This window comes from Crocodylus siamensis, chromosome 5 (genome assembly GCF_052110815.1).
Source record: "Crocodylus siamensis isolate JL-2025a chromosome 5, ASM5211081v1, whole genome shotgun sequence".
Taxonomy (NCBI): Eukaryota; Metazoa; Chordata; order Crocodylia; family Crocodylidae; genus Crocodylus; species Crocodylus siamensis.
The window spans coordinates 19,326,985-19,344,113 of NC_143399.1; the positions used below are offsets into that span (position 1 = coordinate 19,326,985).

Here is a 17,129-nt window from a genome sequence, read left to right on the forward strand (position 1 = left end):
CCCCCCCCCCATACAAGAACTGCAGGAGACAAACTTCAGGCTGCCCACAGAGGACAGAGCTGAGAACAAGAAGGATGTATTGCTCACGGAGCTGTAGCATGGTTATGCTACAAGGATCCCCAAAATCCTGGGGAGACTCCATAACTTATTTCAGCCCCCTTCCTACCCAACACTGTCTAGATTATGGAAGTGTGTGTACTAGACCCTAGAGCTCCTCAGATCCTTCAAATCATATGCTTCCCTCTTCTGTGACCTGGTAATTCTGAGCCTCTGAAAGGTTCATGATGTATTAGTGAATGGACCTGTGTATTAATAGAAATTCATAATGGTAAATTTTAGGCATCTGGCCTCAAGTCTCTAAACCAGACGTGGTGACCAACCAGCATCTTTCCCAAAGGTCTTTTGTCCTGCTTGGATTTAATTTATTTTCAGCCATTTGGCAGATGTTGCAGTGTGATGCAATATAAACAAGTGTCTTCATCAGAGTGACAAAACTGGGTTGTGAAGCCAGTGAAAGTGTGCAGTTATATGTATGTGCAGTTGTTTAAGTTTGTAGGGAGCAGAATTAGGGCTGTAGCCCAGATCTTCAGAAGTATTTAAAGTATAAGCAGTAGGTATTAGGTAAGATAGATTTGTTAATAGGAGCTAGGTACCTAAGTAATCAATATGTATAAATAGCTGGACTTTCATATTTTCACATTGGTTTTCTTATTATTTAAAATGTTTTGTGCTTTTCCCCTCTTTTTCCCACTTAAAATAAATAATTAATCCTATTAGTACAAACACTGATAGAAAATTAATACCAAAGGTGCAGGTGTAAGTTTTCACTTGTACAGATAAGTCTTCACAGCAGAAGTGCTTTTCATTCACCTATCAGGGAACAAAACAAGATCATGTGATCTATCTGACCATAGTTAATCTCTACAACTCTTGTTCCACATGCATGTAATTACATAGAATAAACCATATGATAACTAAGGCAAATAAATTTGAATGAATTTGAATAAATTAAAATCACAAGTCTGAGCTAGAAGAATGGCTAATTTCAGCAATGCTATTTATAGCAAATTATTTACTTAGTTTTGTGTATCATTTAATGTGCAGAGAGAGAGCTCTACTTCTGAGTAAAAGTCCTGATGTCATGTGCCTCTGTAACAGAGCAACATATTGGCCGTGAATTTCAGAGGCCAGTATTCAAACTGAGATGTTCTTCCTAATGAAATAGGGTCTTCATCTCTAACCAGCAGAAAGTTACTCTTAAGGAATATAACCATACTAAAAGTAATGTATTTGTCTTTCCCTAGGAGTTTCATTGTAGTTTATCTTCAGAGATAAGATGTATTTTCAGTGATTTCTGCTAAAGCAATTGAGTAAATTAGTAAGTTAGTTCTGAGCTATGTTATAGCCTATTGTGATGCTATACGTGATCAGCCAACCATCCCACCTCCAAGATGAAATAGAAGACAATCTCCTGAGGCATGTTACAGGATAAAATATGTGTTCTCAGGTTTTACGGAGACAAATGGGATGACAAGTGTTCTGTCCAAGGGAGCCTACAAACTAGACAAAATGTGGATAAAAGGCATACTATAACAAAAGGCAAGTGATCTACAGATTTCTTGCTTGTGAGACACATTTTGTTGATTATTTTTAGGGTGCTTTTATTGCACAAAATGCACTGATATAATCAGTGTAGGTCTGCTTGTTACAAGATAAAAAGTAATTTGCAATGGAGCCTTGGCATGCCTAATATTTAACTCTTCCCTGCTGTATCACAGCTGCTTCTTGTCCAGCATAGAGTGGGCTGCATGCAACTCTGATTTTCAAGACTGTTGCAGACTTTTTCAATAGATCATAATTGCAGGGGAGCTACTGTTAGGAATGAAACCTGATATTCCCATGGAATCATTTAATTCCTAATTCTGCAGGCCTTTCTTGAGCAAGATTCCCATTGACTCCAAGAGGGTTTCATCTGCTAAGTGAGACTGAGTTGCAGCTTGTATGTTGGACACACAGATGCTGAGTTGCAAGATGATGCAGCCAAACCCTTCCTGGGTTTTGTTTTTTTTGGGATGGGAGGATTGCCTTATATGCAATTTGGCAGATGCAATGCTCTGAGAGTGCTCATAGAGTAACGTGGCTTTTACATTCTTTCTTTGACAGAACTAATGCTTGTTCTGTTTTCTGGAAGGTTTTCAATAGTGTATATAAGCAATAACATTACAGGAGGGCGTGTGGTTAGGATGTCACATATTATGTGAGTGCCTTGGCTCTGCAAGCTTATTAAACTTGATTATCAAGCAAGTGCCAGCTGCAGATGAGTAGTGTATCTATGACTGCTCCCTGGAGGGCATTTCATGTGTGGGTATTTTCATGCTTAATCAGAGCGTTCTGCTGCAGACAACCCTGGCCTCAACACTGAGGATTGTTTCTTTGGCCCAAGCTATTTGAACCTCGCGTGCTGTCTCATATTGTGTACTAGCTCAGGGTTTTTAACCACTAATGAGAATTTGTGACAATGACTGAAACGTGCTGTTTTAGAAATAAAACCGGAAAGTCCAAATTTCCATCCAATCGTTTACCCTTTCTATTTCTAAGCTTCCTTTCAGGTTTTAGCTGTGCTGTTTGTTCCCATGGTAACGCTTCTGATAGCAGTGAAACTGTGGCTGCTTTTTAGCTTTTTGCACAACAAATGCTTGTCTAGTGATCACCAAATAAGGCCTGGATGAAAGTGGAGGACCATGCTGTAATTCCCTTCCTCTGATTTTACAGCAGTTTTTAAGGAAGACAGAATGGTTAGTTTTAAAAATTACATTACAACGCTGCCATTAGAATCGCAATAAGATAGAGTAACTAAGTGACAGGTTAAAAAGCCAAATTGTTGCTTTACTTTGACTACATCAAATTGATACAGTTTGCATAACTGGTGTGAACATTTATAACCAAAAACTGCAACATTTTTAACAAAAAAGTAACAATCAAATTGGTATTAGCTAATCCAATAATAATATTAGCTAATGCAACCACCATATTTACCAGGTTAAAAAAAAGATAATAATAGGCTGAGGAGACTGCACAGTCTACTGTGTTGCCAGCTTAATATAGAATCCAGTTCCCAGATTATTTTAGGAATATGTTCTAATAACTCTAGGCTTCTTCTGAGCCTAAAACACCTTTCTCCTCTGTTGGTAGTAACTGTAGACTCCAGCAAAATGCCTCTGTATCCATAAATCTTTCTCAGAATGAGAAATAAACATAGCAAAACAGGTCACAAGGAAGCTTTAAGGCTTCTAACTCAATACCTTAATTTCCCCCTCTCCCCCCCATTTTGTCATTATTTATTGTTGCTTTGATCAAGGTTAAAAGTCACTTTTTAATGGAAAAGTTAAACCTTCCCAGCCAAACTTTCATATCACACTGAAATGGATTCTCTGTTACTCCAGATTTATAAAACATATATCCATCTCCTTTTTATTCATGGCTGTCCATCCCTCTTGTACATTATATCATTAAGTGGTGGGTAAATACATGAAATCCCACTAAAGAAGCTTGAGGCAGTGTCTCAGTTCTGCTTACAGGCTTGTACAGTTAATATTTTCAGGCAGGTTAGTGCTGTATATCCATGGCATAGCTGGTAAAACTGGTAGCTGTCAGCTGCTTGTTGAATCTCCCATGCTGAAGAGTCATTTCCAGACAGTAGCAGGTTCTCCTTAGAAGAAGAAAAGAATTCACAAGAGTTAATTACTTTTACAACTATGTAGCTTATTCCAAGGCACCAGTAATTCCCCTGCCCCATTTTAATGTAACGATTAGGAAATCTGCTTGCCATAAAAATTACTACGTCCATATGTGGAGTGCACTGAGTACCCTATTTCTGTTTTGAATAACTCTTCCCCCCTTATACTAAGCATCCCTTCTGCTTCTAAATCTAACTTCCCTTTTGACATAAGGTGTATTTTTCTCGCTAAAAGCAAACAAGCTGCTTTACAAGTCATAATTTCCCTACCTATCCTGTACATGTGAATGTTCAAAAGAAGCATGGGACCCACTTTTGCTACAGACTATGTGCATGTCCCCAACCAGAGAAAATAAAGAACTAGGAGTATGTAGCCAATAATACAAGTAGTCCTGAGATTTTGCAACCCAGGCCACCCTACCACTCAGAAGGTATTTTCAAGCTTACACCTGTATGTAAGTGTACTGGGATCTGTATTTGACCTCAGTATGTGCCTCTCTTGGAGATACCCAGGCAAGCCTTAGAAGAACAAAAGTATGAATTAGGTTAACCATTAGTTGTTCAATACAGGCAGTTCTTAGAAGCACACCTACATCTGGCTTTTTGTTTAAAAGGGCCAGAGGCAGTAGTTAAAATTAGTCCATGTCATCCGTCTCAGTGCACTCAGTCCCCTACTACAGCAATCACTTTCCAATCACCTTTTAACTTTCAAAATGTTTATTTCAAACAAGTGGAATGAAACCATAAATTTTGCTTTTCAGTCAGCAAAAATGATTATTTAACTGTACTGCTAGTATAAGCTGACCATAAAAGTAACAATACAACTTTCAGGACAGTAGTTTGGATAGGATATAAATTAATTGCTCTTTTTTATGACTCCAGTTTTGCTATCTTTAATAAACGGTGTTACAGCTACATGTGTGCAGCACAACAGTGACACCCAGAGGCCAGGCAAGGGAACCAGAGCTTTTATTTTCTGAGTGGCTGTTTGAATTTTGGATCAGTTTTCAATGAAATTCCATCTTTGTAAAAGTAAGTTTTCAAATGTTATTATTTAATACTAGTAGCATTTTAAAGTTTCTTTTGTCTTTAAAAAAATGTTGTCAATCATTGTGAACATTTAATGTACATCAAATGGCTTCAGACAACTCTATATATTAATACGCACCATTTCATTGCATATAGAATTTACATGCCCCGTGAAAGGCTTTTGCTGAAGCATTGCCACCAAGCCACAACAGTGCTGCACAAGAGGCCTGATCTTTCTAAATTGGGGCCTTTTATGTCTCTTTGCTAGCCGAGGTGGCTTTACTCTGAAATCTTGGTCAAAACAATTATCGACTCAGTTTTCTACTTGTGAGTACTGTATTGAGTTCAAAACCAACAGCTTACTTTATTAAAAATTTTACCATTTTATAAAAGACATGTCTAATTATGATGGAGATGGCTGTATTGTAATTAATATTTTGAGATAATTGTGATTTTGAGCTTAAATTATATACAAAAAATTGTCATTTTTGTATGTGTTAAAAGATTGCTATATTACAAATTAACTGTACTTTTCAGTTTAATTACAGTATTGATGTAAATAAAGCTGAATGAAGAAATATTTACTACTTTATTAACATAGATTGTGAATGTATTTAATGTTTTTGCAGTATAAGGACTTAATGAACTTGAAAAGCTGCTTCAGTTTATGTGCAAAAAGGTACTTTAAAACTATATTTTAAATCTATTGATTCAGTGAAATCAATTATCTTGTTAGTTAATTTGCACATGCAAGTTGTATCCTTCCAGTTTTCTTTTATGTATGACACTAATGGGTAAGGTGCATATTGTGTTTAGAATGCATTTTGCAGATGCTTTCTGTACATAAAAAATACAGGGACTAAAACAATGCTGTGCAGTGTATAACAGAGCCATTTTTCGGCTTTGGTGTACCCAACTTTTTCAGTATTTAAAAAGTGTTTTGAATAACATAAAAGAGTCTCTTTATTGTATAAATAATAAAATGTCACCTTATTGTAATTAACTTTTGTCATCTTTTAATATAATAAGATTATTACTTATCCAAAAGCAATCACAATAATGCTGGTATTCCACAACTTACGGAAAATGAGTTGCTGAGCCAGTTCCTTCAAAGTTGCTCAAAATATTTGTTAATAAGTTTGATAGCTGCATCTGTATCACTGCTTTTTTCATTAAATTAAGAGTTTATTGAGTAAACATTTGTTTATTAAATATACGAGTAGAAGGAAAGTCTAACACTAATAACAATTGTCAGTTGATAGAGAATGATCCTTTAAGGTTTAGAAAGAGGTAATTAGTTGTCAGTCTCAAGTCAGGGTCCCTTTATATAATAATATCTGATGAAGTAAACCTGTTAGCAACTCATGAAAGCTAATGCTTGTACTTCTCTGAGATACTCTATAATGTGCAAGTGTACCTTGCCTTCTTCCTTCATGGTTTAAACAAGTGTAAATGGTTTGAGAGGGAGTACTCTCTATGCTGCACTCATTCAAGAAGTGTCAGAGATGATTTCTGGCAAGTTATAAAGTATAACTATGACATTATTGTGTGTATAGGAAGAAGAGAAGCTATTGCTTCTTAGATACAGAACTCAGAATTGGAACAGAATATATATTTTTATGTAAGGGGCTGGGGATTGGAAATCCAGATCCCTGTAGACTGTCTCATGCCCTTTGCTCAAATCAAAGTAGGGGCAGGCAGAACATTTTCAGCAACCATCTTTCTCCTATAAATGGACTTTATGTTGAAAGTCACTCACCTTTTTTTGTCTGCTAACAACCAATTAACATGAAACATCCTTGTTCCTGATTTCTGTTTTCATGTTGCTGTGCATTTTAGACAGCTGTTCTTTTCTAGAGGTGGTTACTCTTCAGTGCTGCTGCTCTGCACCAGTTTGTCAAACATCTTAATCTTTGAGAGTTTGATCCCTTGATAAAAAGTGCTAATTAAATTTAAAAATAGTAGGGCTAGATGGATTTGGTTTACTTTTGAATCCAGTCAACCGCTTTAAATATTATTTTCCTGTTGCACAGGAAGGAGAAAGCCAAATACAGGTACATGGTACATAAATATATTGTATACAAGATAGCAGTCGTGCTAGACTACCTGATTTGAGGAAGTGAGGCAGGAATAAAAAGTGGTATTTTCCTTCCCTGTGCTTAGCACTATATGGGTTGCAATTACAAGACAAACTACTTCTGCAAAACAAAGGGGTGAAGAGGTTCACCTATTCCTTGTGCAGGTACCATTGTTTGGTCTACTGACAAGTACAACACAGTGGGTGCATCTACACATGCATTTGATCCAGGATCAGTTTACTAGCAAGTAAAACTACTTGCAAGTAAATGCTCCTGGGCAGGCGGGAGCAGATTTGCTGCTAATGGCAGCAAACTGCTCCTACTTCCTGGGGCCCTGCAATGGGCCCCTGCTGCCACCAAGACGAGCTCTAGGCTCCCCCTGGGTGCTAGCGCAAGGGCTGGCAGATTATACCCTGCCTCCAACAGCTGCCTGCCTCCAGCGTGGGAAGTGTCCTCCTGGCCTGACAGCAGGGAGCTCCTGGCCCTGGCTCCCCAGTCAGGGGCAGGGACTTGGAAAGAGCTGCAGGGGAGGGGCAGGTCCCAGCAGGAGGCTGGGACCCACCTCACACCTGTAGCTCTTTCCAAGCCCCATGCCTCAGTCACCCAATCAGGGCACAGAGCTGGGACCTGCTTCTGACCAGGACAGTCCCAGCCTCCACTCCACTCCATGATTATGGGGCAGAGGCTGGGGAATCTGTTCCCTGCCCAGCTACATGAGTGCAGAGCTGGGTGGGGAACAAGCCGGGGAGCCTCTGTGCTTGTTGACCTGGGTGGGGGAACAGGTTCTCCAGCCCCAACCAGCAGGGAGCTCCCAGTGCCAATTCCATGGTTATGGGGCCAGTGCTAGGAGATCCTCATCTCCCAGCCCCAGCTCTGCTGTCGTGGGGCTCAGGCTGGGAGACCTTATCAGGCTGGAAGAGAAGGGTCTCTCAGCCCAAACCCCGTGATGGTGGAGCTCGGGTTGGGAGATAAGGATCTAAGGATCCCCTAGACGCTGCTCCCTGATCATGATCTCAGAGTGGGGGTCTTGGAGCTCCCTGCTGCTGGGGCAGGGAAACGTGGTCCCCACCCAGGCTCTGGTGACAAAGCCTGCCCCAGCAGCTTCCAGGGGCAGGGAGCAATCTCCCACCCCCTGGTGGCTAGCTCACTGGAAGCAGATTTGCTCCTGGTCAGTTATCTACATGTGATTAGTAACAGTGCAGCAGCATACAAGAAAATTTGCTGTTTGCATTTGCAGGTAGCAAATTTACTTGCGACTCGTGAGGTTTACTGCACAGTAATCACGTGCAGTGTAGACACACATGCTTACTGCTTAGTGAACTACATTACTTTGCAGCAAAGCATCTTGTGTAGATATGCACAGTACTGCCTAGAGATACCTAAGCCAGCCCTCAATGACCTAACAGGGCACAGAAGCAGTATAGTGGCATTGGTGTAGAGCTGAGTCCTGACTACTACTCAGCAGGCTGATTAGCCTGGGCAGAGTGCCACATGGCATTATAGTACACAGACATCCTGACTTATCTATATATTGCCACAGTAGTGTGGAATTCTCCAGAAAACATAGCCTTGAAGACCTGGTAGCTATTAATTTTCAAGACATTTTGAACCTACATACTGAATACTTCACATCCAAAGAATAACCATCAATGCAAAGCTATGCATGACTAGTCCTTATATAATCTATCATTCAAGGCATGTCAAGCCTAAGAAAAGAGAAATCTATTTGTAGCCACATAGCAGTTGAGACTGACAAAGGTGCCACTTCCAGCCTGAACAGGCATGTCAAGTTAATGAAATATTAATGTGACATCTCAATAGTGCGTTTTCTACAACAAACAGAGGTGACAGTTGACGTCCAATAGGAAGCATTTATTGTTTTAAAGTGTGCTAGTAACAAAGTAAATTTTGATCAGTTTTACTGTAAACATGTACACCCTTTGTAGCACACTTCAATCCTTACCCTTGCCTTTTTTGTTATACTATAACTCCACAATTTAAGTTTTGGGGCATTTTAGAACAGGCAGACAGGTGACATATAATGATACTTGATGCAACAGTTAAAACCAATTAGCTACCACAAAACATATGGTCTTGGAATTCCATACAATACAACCCTTCAGAAAGCTTACTTTGGACTTTTACACAAGTCTTTTGACATTTGGAAAATTTTAAAAATTGACTTGTAGAAAAAGTTACTGAAACCAGTATGCAAAGAAATCCTGAATTTACAGGGTATAATTCCAGAGACAGTGATGTTTTTAATGCAGTGTTCAGATGTGTAACTTTGGAAAAAAACTCTAAAATTGTTGGGTACCTTTCTCAACATGCAGAATACAAATACTTTATGGCACAGGCCAGTTTAATATAGTTGACAACTGGGAAGACTAAGTTTGCTGCACTGGACAAACTTTGCTTGCACTTTAATTCATGAGCCCAACAAAGAAACGAAAACTTGACTATGATCAAGTAGGAATTCGGCTTCTTAGATATTCCAGTACTGCAGCTGTTCCTTTTGCCAGAATGGCTGCTCGAGGAGTGCGGAACGGGTTTCCTTCTAGCAGAAGTGTCCTAGGGAAACAGAGAAATGTGTTAGTGTCAGTGGTTTGCTTTTTTATATTCATATTTCATTCTTTTAGCAGAATTATAATTGCTGCTACTCTGTTTCACAGTAGGATAGCTTCTCAAGAGACTTCTTATTCAAATACTAGCGTGCCCTGCGGATATGCACAGACAGGTCTATTTGCGTGACTTGAGAGCATTCTGTACATTTTACATTTAGGAAAACATACAGTATTCACTTGAGTTTAAGGTGAGGGGGAAAAAAAAGCCTAGATTTAAAGTTGAATACTGACCTGGGCCCGTGGCCAGAGCAGTAGCTGCTGCTTGCCTTGAGGGCTTCCACCACTGTGGCCACTTGGCCAGGGCCAAAGCAGCCACAAAAGGTAAATGGGGAAGCATGCAACTGGAAGGGGACAGGTACTGGGGGGCAAGAAAGTGTGGGGGGGGGGGGTCAAGCCACCTGCCCCCATCACCTGCCTCCTCACAGCCTGCCACTCCATTGCTCCTTTCCCTGCCAGTAGCCTTCCCACTGCTGCTGCTTCCCCTGCCACAGCAATGGGGAGACAGATTTAAGGTGACCCTCCAATAATCAGATTTTATGCATACTTGTTAAAATTTTTAATGTAAAGAATGCAATTATCAGTGCCATCTTAAATTCAGAGTTGCCTGGGATTTGGGTAAATGTGGTAATACTTTTTCAGCAAAATGTCTACCAGGCTACTGACAGATGTGAAAAACAAAATAGTGCTTTACTGGAAGAGGTAGTGCATTTAGTTTGACCTGGCTTCCCAGTACCTATACAGATCAGGTGCTTCAGTATGGCTGATTCAATCAGCTGTTAGATAAAAGTGTTAAAAAGCCTGCTGAAGCCTGCAATCTACAGAGACCTTGGGCGAGCTGGGTCAGACTAACACAATCCCTATTCTGGGCATGTTTTGTGCTTGGCAAAGGAGTGTGCTGAGCTGAAAGTAAAACTTTTGTTTTTCCCCCCATGTCTGTAAGCAACCCCTGATGTTAGGAAAAGGACTTTAAAAAAAAATAGAGGGAACCAACGGGTTGCAATGCAATGCCAATAGGTTATGTTCAGCCTCCATACTTTATGCAGTGTACATGCTGTACACATGCTTTTATGTAAGCACAAGGTTCTGGCCCTGTAAGTTCCCTCATAAGTTAGAAACTTTAGTCATCCCCTTTTCCTGATGATATGTTTAACCTACCCCATTGACCCAGAACCTACTGAATTCAGCAAGCTACAGATCTTGAAGCTAGGCCTCCATCTAAGTCCCTTTGGGAATTCTGGTAGGTATTCTTAGAACATATCTAACACAATGGGTGTATCAGGCTTCCTACACAATATAGTTACAACCAGTGCTTTGAAAAAAATACAAAAGGAAGTGGTGATGCAGTGCCTCCTTTTTGTAATAGCCAGGTGGTCAGAGCATTGCCTAGGAAGTGAAAATTCTGTGGTCACTTTTCTCCTCCTTCTACCTCCCAAACTGTAGATGGCTCTGGATTAGACCCAAAATTCCAGCAGTGGCTCTGCATTTTATATTAAGTCATTGGATGAAAAATAAAGGCAAGGATCAGAATCCCAGAATATCAGACTCTAGGATGTGCCTAACTTCTGTGGTATCCTCTTGTACTTATTCTCTGGAATAGCCTATAGCAGGGGTAGGCAACCCCCAGCACGGGTGCAGATTGTGGCACTCGAAGGCATTCTGCTTGGCACGCGTGCCCCTGGGTGGATGGCAGGGAAGGGGCCGGGGCTACACAGCAACAGCAAGGATTGGGCCCCTCATGCTCTGCTGTCATCCACCCCTGGCACACCAACATCTTACAAGTTGGAAGTTGTGGGTGTTTTTGGCACCCTGCCCAAGAATGTTGCCGACCCCTGGCCAATAGCCTGGCAGTTAAGACACTCTACTAGTACAGGGGAATATGGGTTTGAACTCCATCAGAAAAAGGATGGAATTAAGAGTTTCCTATTTGTTGAGCAGAGGTTCTAACCACAAGACAATTTGAAACAAAGGAAGATACCAGCCAGTATCCCTTCATGACATCAAAACAGTTTTTGCAGGAGGCAGTAAAGACAAGAGGGCCTGCCATCCCCAATGGAATCAGGGATTTACTATGTGTAGTAGCTTGCAGTTGACAGCAGTACATCAGAACACCCAAGGAACAGTATCACAGGCAATGAAGTGACCTGCCGCATCAAACCCTATAATTTAGTGGATTGGTTACAGCCTGAAGATTGAATGTTTATATCCTCATGTGTTTGATCTTCTTTAGCAATATCATAACAACTCTTTCTTGAATCTGGTTAAACTCCTTGCCCCAGTGCTACAGATTGATGTCACTTGCTTCACGCACAGATTATCAACTGTGTTATCAGCTGTGAATTGGTTACCTTTCAGTTTCCCTGAAAGTACCCCCCATCTTTTGTGTTGAAAAGGGTAAAGAGGCTCTCAGTCTTTGTAGTAACTATTTCATGTGTTATTTGCCTTGTCTGTTCTTTAAGTCAAACCAAACCATCTTGCAGTTTCCCCTTTATCAAGCAGTTTTGCTCAGACTCTTATGATTTGTAAAACCATAAAAACCCCACAAAAACATTCCTTAATCCTTGGTTTCTAGTATAGCCTTCGAGACACAAGCAGAACTGAACAGAATAATCTACTTGAGCATGTAAGCTAAATGTGTATAGTGGAAAAATGACATTAAAAACATGTATTATTATGTTAAAACTGATGACAATATAATTTTTCAATCCACTGATGACCTTACAGTCTCCTCCCTCCACACCAAGTACCTAAAGTTAATTTAAAACTCAGCAATGTGGAGAAGAAGTCAAGTTATTCTTTCCACCCTGGATTACCTTGCAGGTGTCAGTGCTACATTTCATCTGCCATTGTGTCACCATTCACCTAGATTTATTAGGTCCCTCTAACTTCCTCATCAACTTTTCCATTCTTTACTCACATTGAATATTACTGTTTCCTCCTCATATATTTGTACTACTGCTCTCTCTCTTTTCCTGATCATTGATTAATATGTTAAATAGCAGCTCTAGTACAAACATCTTGGGACAGTTTATTGTTTACCATTTAATTGTGACAGACATCCGTAGAACAAACGTCAAAAACGGACTATCCACTGTAATGAGACAAAGCCTGTAAAAAGCAGGGATCACGCAAGTTGAAAGCAGACCAACTTAGTAAATTCACACATTGAAGTTGCACTAGCTACAAGAGTGACTCAGTGCTTAACAACATGCTCAGTCATACCTCTGTAAGGTGATTTGGCCTTACCATAAATATACATCATTCCGGTTTGGAAGAAAAAAATTGAAAAATGAATTAATGAAACAAAACCTTCCTCTCTTCTCAAATAGTCCTAAGAAACTATGAGAGTGATTACAGTTGCTTCATATGGGATTGCTAGAAGTCAGCCATTTTTGGCACTTAAATCTGAAAACAAATACATTTGTGATTCTACATGTTTCCCTGAGCAAAAAAATATGCAAATAGAGTCTCAAGAAGAATATTCTGTAAATAAAACAAACTACTTTACAAAATTCAAAACAAAGTCACCTCAGAGTTTCACAGTTTCCAAGTTCTGGTGGCACCTGTAGGAGGTCGTTGTTCTGAAGGTCTAAGGTGCCAAGCTTGTCCATCTTCTTCAGCTGGACTGGATCTATAGATCCAACCTGATTGTTACTGAGCAGGATAGTTTCAAGTGTTGGGATGCGATAAAGGACAGTGGGAAATATTTTAAACCTGCAAGAGGCAAACACATTTCCTTTATCAATCAAATTAAAAAATAAAGTTGTACAAAAAGCAAAACAAAACAGATTGGGAGGTGAAAGCATTTTAACTAACCATGTTTCTTATTAAATACTAACTTTTTTTTTTTTTAACTTGCATTTTTGGAAGAATGGAAAAGGTATCAATTATTTTAGTCCACAAATAGAAAAAGAAGTGGAATTTCTCAGATGATTGGTCAGCATCTACATACCAGAAAACATCAGGCAAGGAAAGAGGATTCATTTTGTGAACTGTAACTAGTAATGACACTAGCCAGATGAGTTACAGTCCAGGTTAACATTTCTTGTAAACAGATTCACTGCATTCCCCAAACTTAATCCCATTTTGATTCCCCAAAGACCTAAAACACATACTTTCTACTTATGGCCAGTTCCTAAATTAAAGAGAGCATGAGAGAGCTTTGCATTTAACAACATTTTGTTGGCTGCCTACAGCAACAAAAGAAGAAAAAATTCTGAGCAGAAGTATCAACATTTGTAATTATCTAACATTTTATCTACCCACTGCTTCCATAAGGTGACAGCTGAGTAATGCAGCTTTGAAACATTAGTGATGAGTGCACTGCTCCACACAATTAAAAATCTTTCAGAAATACTTATTTAAAACTATTTTTGGATTCTGCTAAATACTAACATCTGTCTTCATAGCATGACACAGAATATCCAGAGATTCAGCAAAAATCTCAAATCACCACACCATTTTCACAACTCGTTTTCAGTAACAGAGAGAGGCAAATTTTGATTCCAAAGAATGCTTTTCCTTTATATATTCATGCGGGAAGAGCCTTCAATGTTGCACATAAGAACAAAAGGGATATTTGCTGAGTCATAAAGCCTGGAAGTCATAAAGTCGTAATTCCCATGTTGCATAAATGTGCCTTGATTGGCTTAATGAAGGGAAAGTTATTTCTAGTCCACAGAACTCTTTTCATTGTTTCTTGCTGGAAAGCAGAGATGTCAGAGATCTAATCAGAGTGCCTGCTGGGTTTGAGCTGGTGCCTTCCTCCTACTAATAGTTTTTATTCACTTTGTTTTAATGGCAAAATTTTGAAGAGGTTCACTGTAGCGTGGGTGGTCCAAGACAATGGAAACCCTTTAGGAGAGGGAATGTTCAGTATTCTCATTGTGTGGTTCAGTTTGCTTCTTTAAAAAAAAAGCATAGTATAGCTTTACAGAGTCAGGGCAAGTGGGATCTATACAATAAGCAAGGCAAACTGGATTTAGCCAGAACTATGCTGTGATGGAGAAAGAAGTCTTTAAAGGGCAAAATGAACCTACAACTTCCCTAGCCCATTGCCATCAGCCTCCTAATGAAATGGGAATTAACAGGAAGTAAATAAAAATAGAAACAATTTAACTGAAGAGCTCCTAGGAAACCAGCTTGGTCACTGCTTCTTTGCACCACTAAGGTGTCAGTGCTTTCTTTAAATATTTGCAATCAAGTTAGATGGGCAGCTTTGCAACAAAAAACAAGTTATGGGTAGAGGATGGGATTTTCTAACACAGGGTACTGGGCAATTGATCCCCGCCATTTACCCAGAGTAAGTAAATGGTCACTCATTTCTCAGTCCTACTAGAAATTAACCTAGTGGATTAATTAGAAATTATATGATGTGGTCATAATAGGAAGACTGCAAGTCTAGGAAAGCTGTAGTCAAATCCAAGAGAGAACTCCTGTTCCCACACAGGCCCAGGCATCTTCATCTCCTGCACCTCCTACTTCCAAGCAACATTGGTCAATATGTAGTCAGTTAATCAATTAAAACAAAAATCTGGTAACTCTTTCTTTCTTTGTCTGTTGTGTCCAGCTGGTCAGCAGCCAAAACCCCACTTTGGTATGCTTCACTGCTGCTCTGCAAACATGGTGGGAGATGCATGCCACTATGAATGGTATGATGAATCTCCTTCACATATACTTGTTCTGTCCACTTCCTTTTTGGGCCTGAATCAAAAAAGGACTGAGGTAGAATTTAGATGCAAGAGTCTAAAGTTGCAATTCTGGGGGGAAAAGTACTCTCTGCCCCCTATTCCAGCAGCACCTTCACTTTTGCCTTTGAAGCTCACAAGAAAGGAGCAAGCCCCTTCTGGTCTTCAAAAGAAAGGCCATAAGGTGTTAGGAGAAGGTCCCAAGCTGTGGATCCTGGATCCCAAGTGGATGGAGGAGCCTCCCTGCACCCCTGCCTGAAGCACCAACAGAGGGCAAGATTTCAGATATCTCCGTTTCCAGTGGTTCCTACTAACTAACTAACTAAGCAGCTGTGCTCCAAGCATGCTGACCTGAAGCAGCTTCCTACTCAACATATTGGCTGTTCTGGCTATCATTTTGAGGTGATTCATTTTACCCATGCCCTGAATAAGGGATCCTAGATACCTAACACAGGGTTCTGGATTCCACTTCAATGTCAGGAATGTACAAGTCAGGTGTTCCTGTGATTAACTTCTAGGAAACTAAGTCTTTTATTGGATCTAGCCCTTAGGATTGACTCATCTGAGCCATCAGTCAGCCAGCAAAAGTGTACATGAAGTTTCTAAATACAAAAGCACCACGTTGTGCATGTAGAAGACTGTGTGCACACTCTAGTCCCCTGTAACCTTCCTTGAAAGTTGGGCTCTAAGTTCATATGCACAGACTAATTCTACTTAACATTAGCATGGCAGGCAAAAACCATGCTAGTACATAGTAGAATTAGTCTACTGAACATTAGTGTCACACAAAAAAGCAGGCACCAACACTACAGTGCAGTAGCGCTGATTATGGCGCATTAAAGTTAGTACCAGTTATTACAGGTACTGTTATTACAGGTACTAAACTTAATGCACCACAATTATGGTGCACTAATGAACGTTAGATGTGCCCAGTGGATCACAGATTAGTACTGATTCTCATATCACAATGCCTTAGGCACTGTTCCCTTAAGCCATATGTAGCAAGGCTCTGCTTGCGATGTATGTATGAATACTGTGGGAATGAAAAACTGGAAAGGATGTAAGAGAGAATTTACATATTTTGTAGGGGGTGCATCGATAAAGATTTCCTGGGCCAATACCAATGGACAATTATTGACCAGCACATCCACTGATATCAATCTGATCTCCAATATGAAGCTTGGCAGCTTGGAGAGCAGTGTCCAGATGGTAAGGCAGTTGGAGGGAAGGGGCAGAGGAGGAGGCATGGGGGGGCAGATTGTGGCCGAGGGAGGAAGTGGGGCTGGGATGGGGCAAGCACTGCGCAGAGCCGTGGCTTATCCAGGAGCTGTAAGGGGGTGGGGAGGGGTGGCTACTGCTGCTGCACGCACCCCAAGGGCAGGGATGCGGGGCATGTGCCCCCTGGATCTGTGCATGGGGTAAGGGCAGGCTGCTGATGCATGCTTGGGGCAAGAGGCTGCATCCGATTGGTGGGGGCAGGACTACAGCCACCCAGATATTCATCATGGTCCTCCCTGTAGCTCTCCTCTCCATCCTAAGCGCAGCCCAGCGCAGCCTCCACCCCAAGCACATAGCAGCAGCCAGCCCTCGCTCCATGCACAGATCCAAGGGGTACAAGCTCCCCATGTCTCCTCTGGGGTGTGCACAGCCATGGGAGCCACCCCCCCATTTTTGCCCCCCTGGATGAACCATGGCTCCGTCCCGCACTCTGCCCTGCCCTGGCTGTGCACTGTCTGGCTCTGGCTCTGCTCCTGTCCCACTCCCTCCCTCACCACTGGGCCTTGATCTGCACCCCGCCCCCCCCTTCCTCCCCCTATTCTTTCCCTACCCCACAGACTTACCAGCCAGACACTGCTTTCCAGGCTCCACTCCTGGCTCTGTGCAGGATGTGGCTGCACACATTCATGCAGCATTTATTGGTGACATTATCAACCACATCAGCCAAAAAAAGCCGATTGCCAATAATGTCAATTTTCCT

At 40.9% G+C, this 17,129-nt stretch overlaps 1 protein-coding gene across 1 annotated transcript in view; it reads right to left on the minus strand.

Moving 5' to 3' along the window:
* Window positions 1-8,694: 8,694 nt before the first annotated feature.
* Window positions 8,695-17,129, minus strand: part of LRRC40 (leucine rich repeat containing 40) — a 30,039-nt gene continuing 21,604 nt past the window's right edge. Inside the window, exons 14-15 of the mRNA XM_090049318.1 lie at window positions 12,993-13,178; window positions 8,695-9,414 (exon numbers count right to left, since the gene is read on the minus strand). Coding sequence (XP_089905444.1) covers window positions 9,309-9,414; window positions 12,993-13,178 — 292 coding nt within the window. The 3' untranslated portion in view covers window positions 8,695-9,308. The remainder of the gene's footprint in view (window positions 9,415-12,992; window positions 13,179-17,129) is intronic.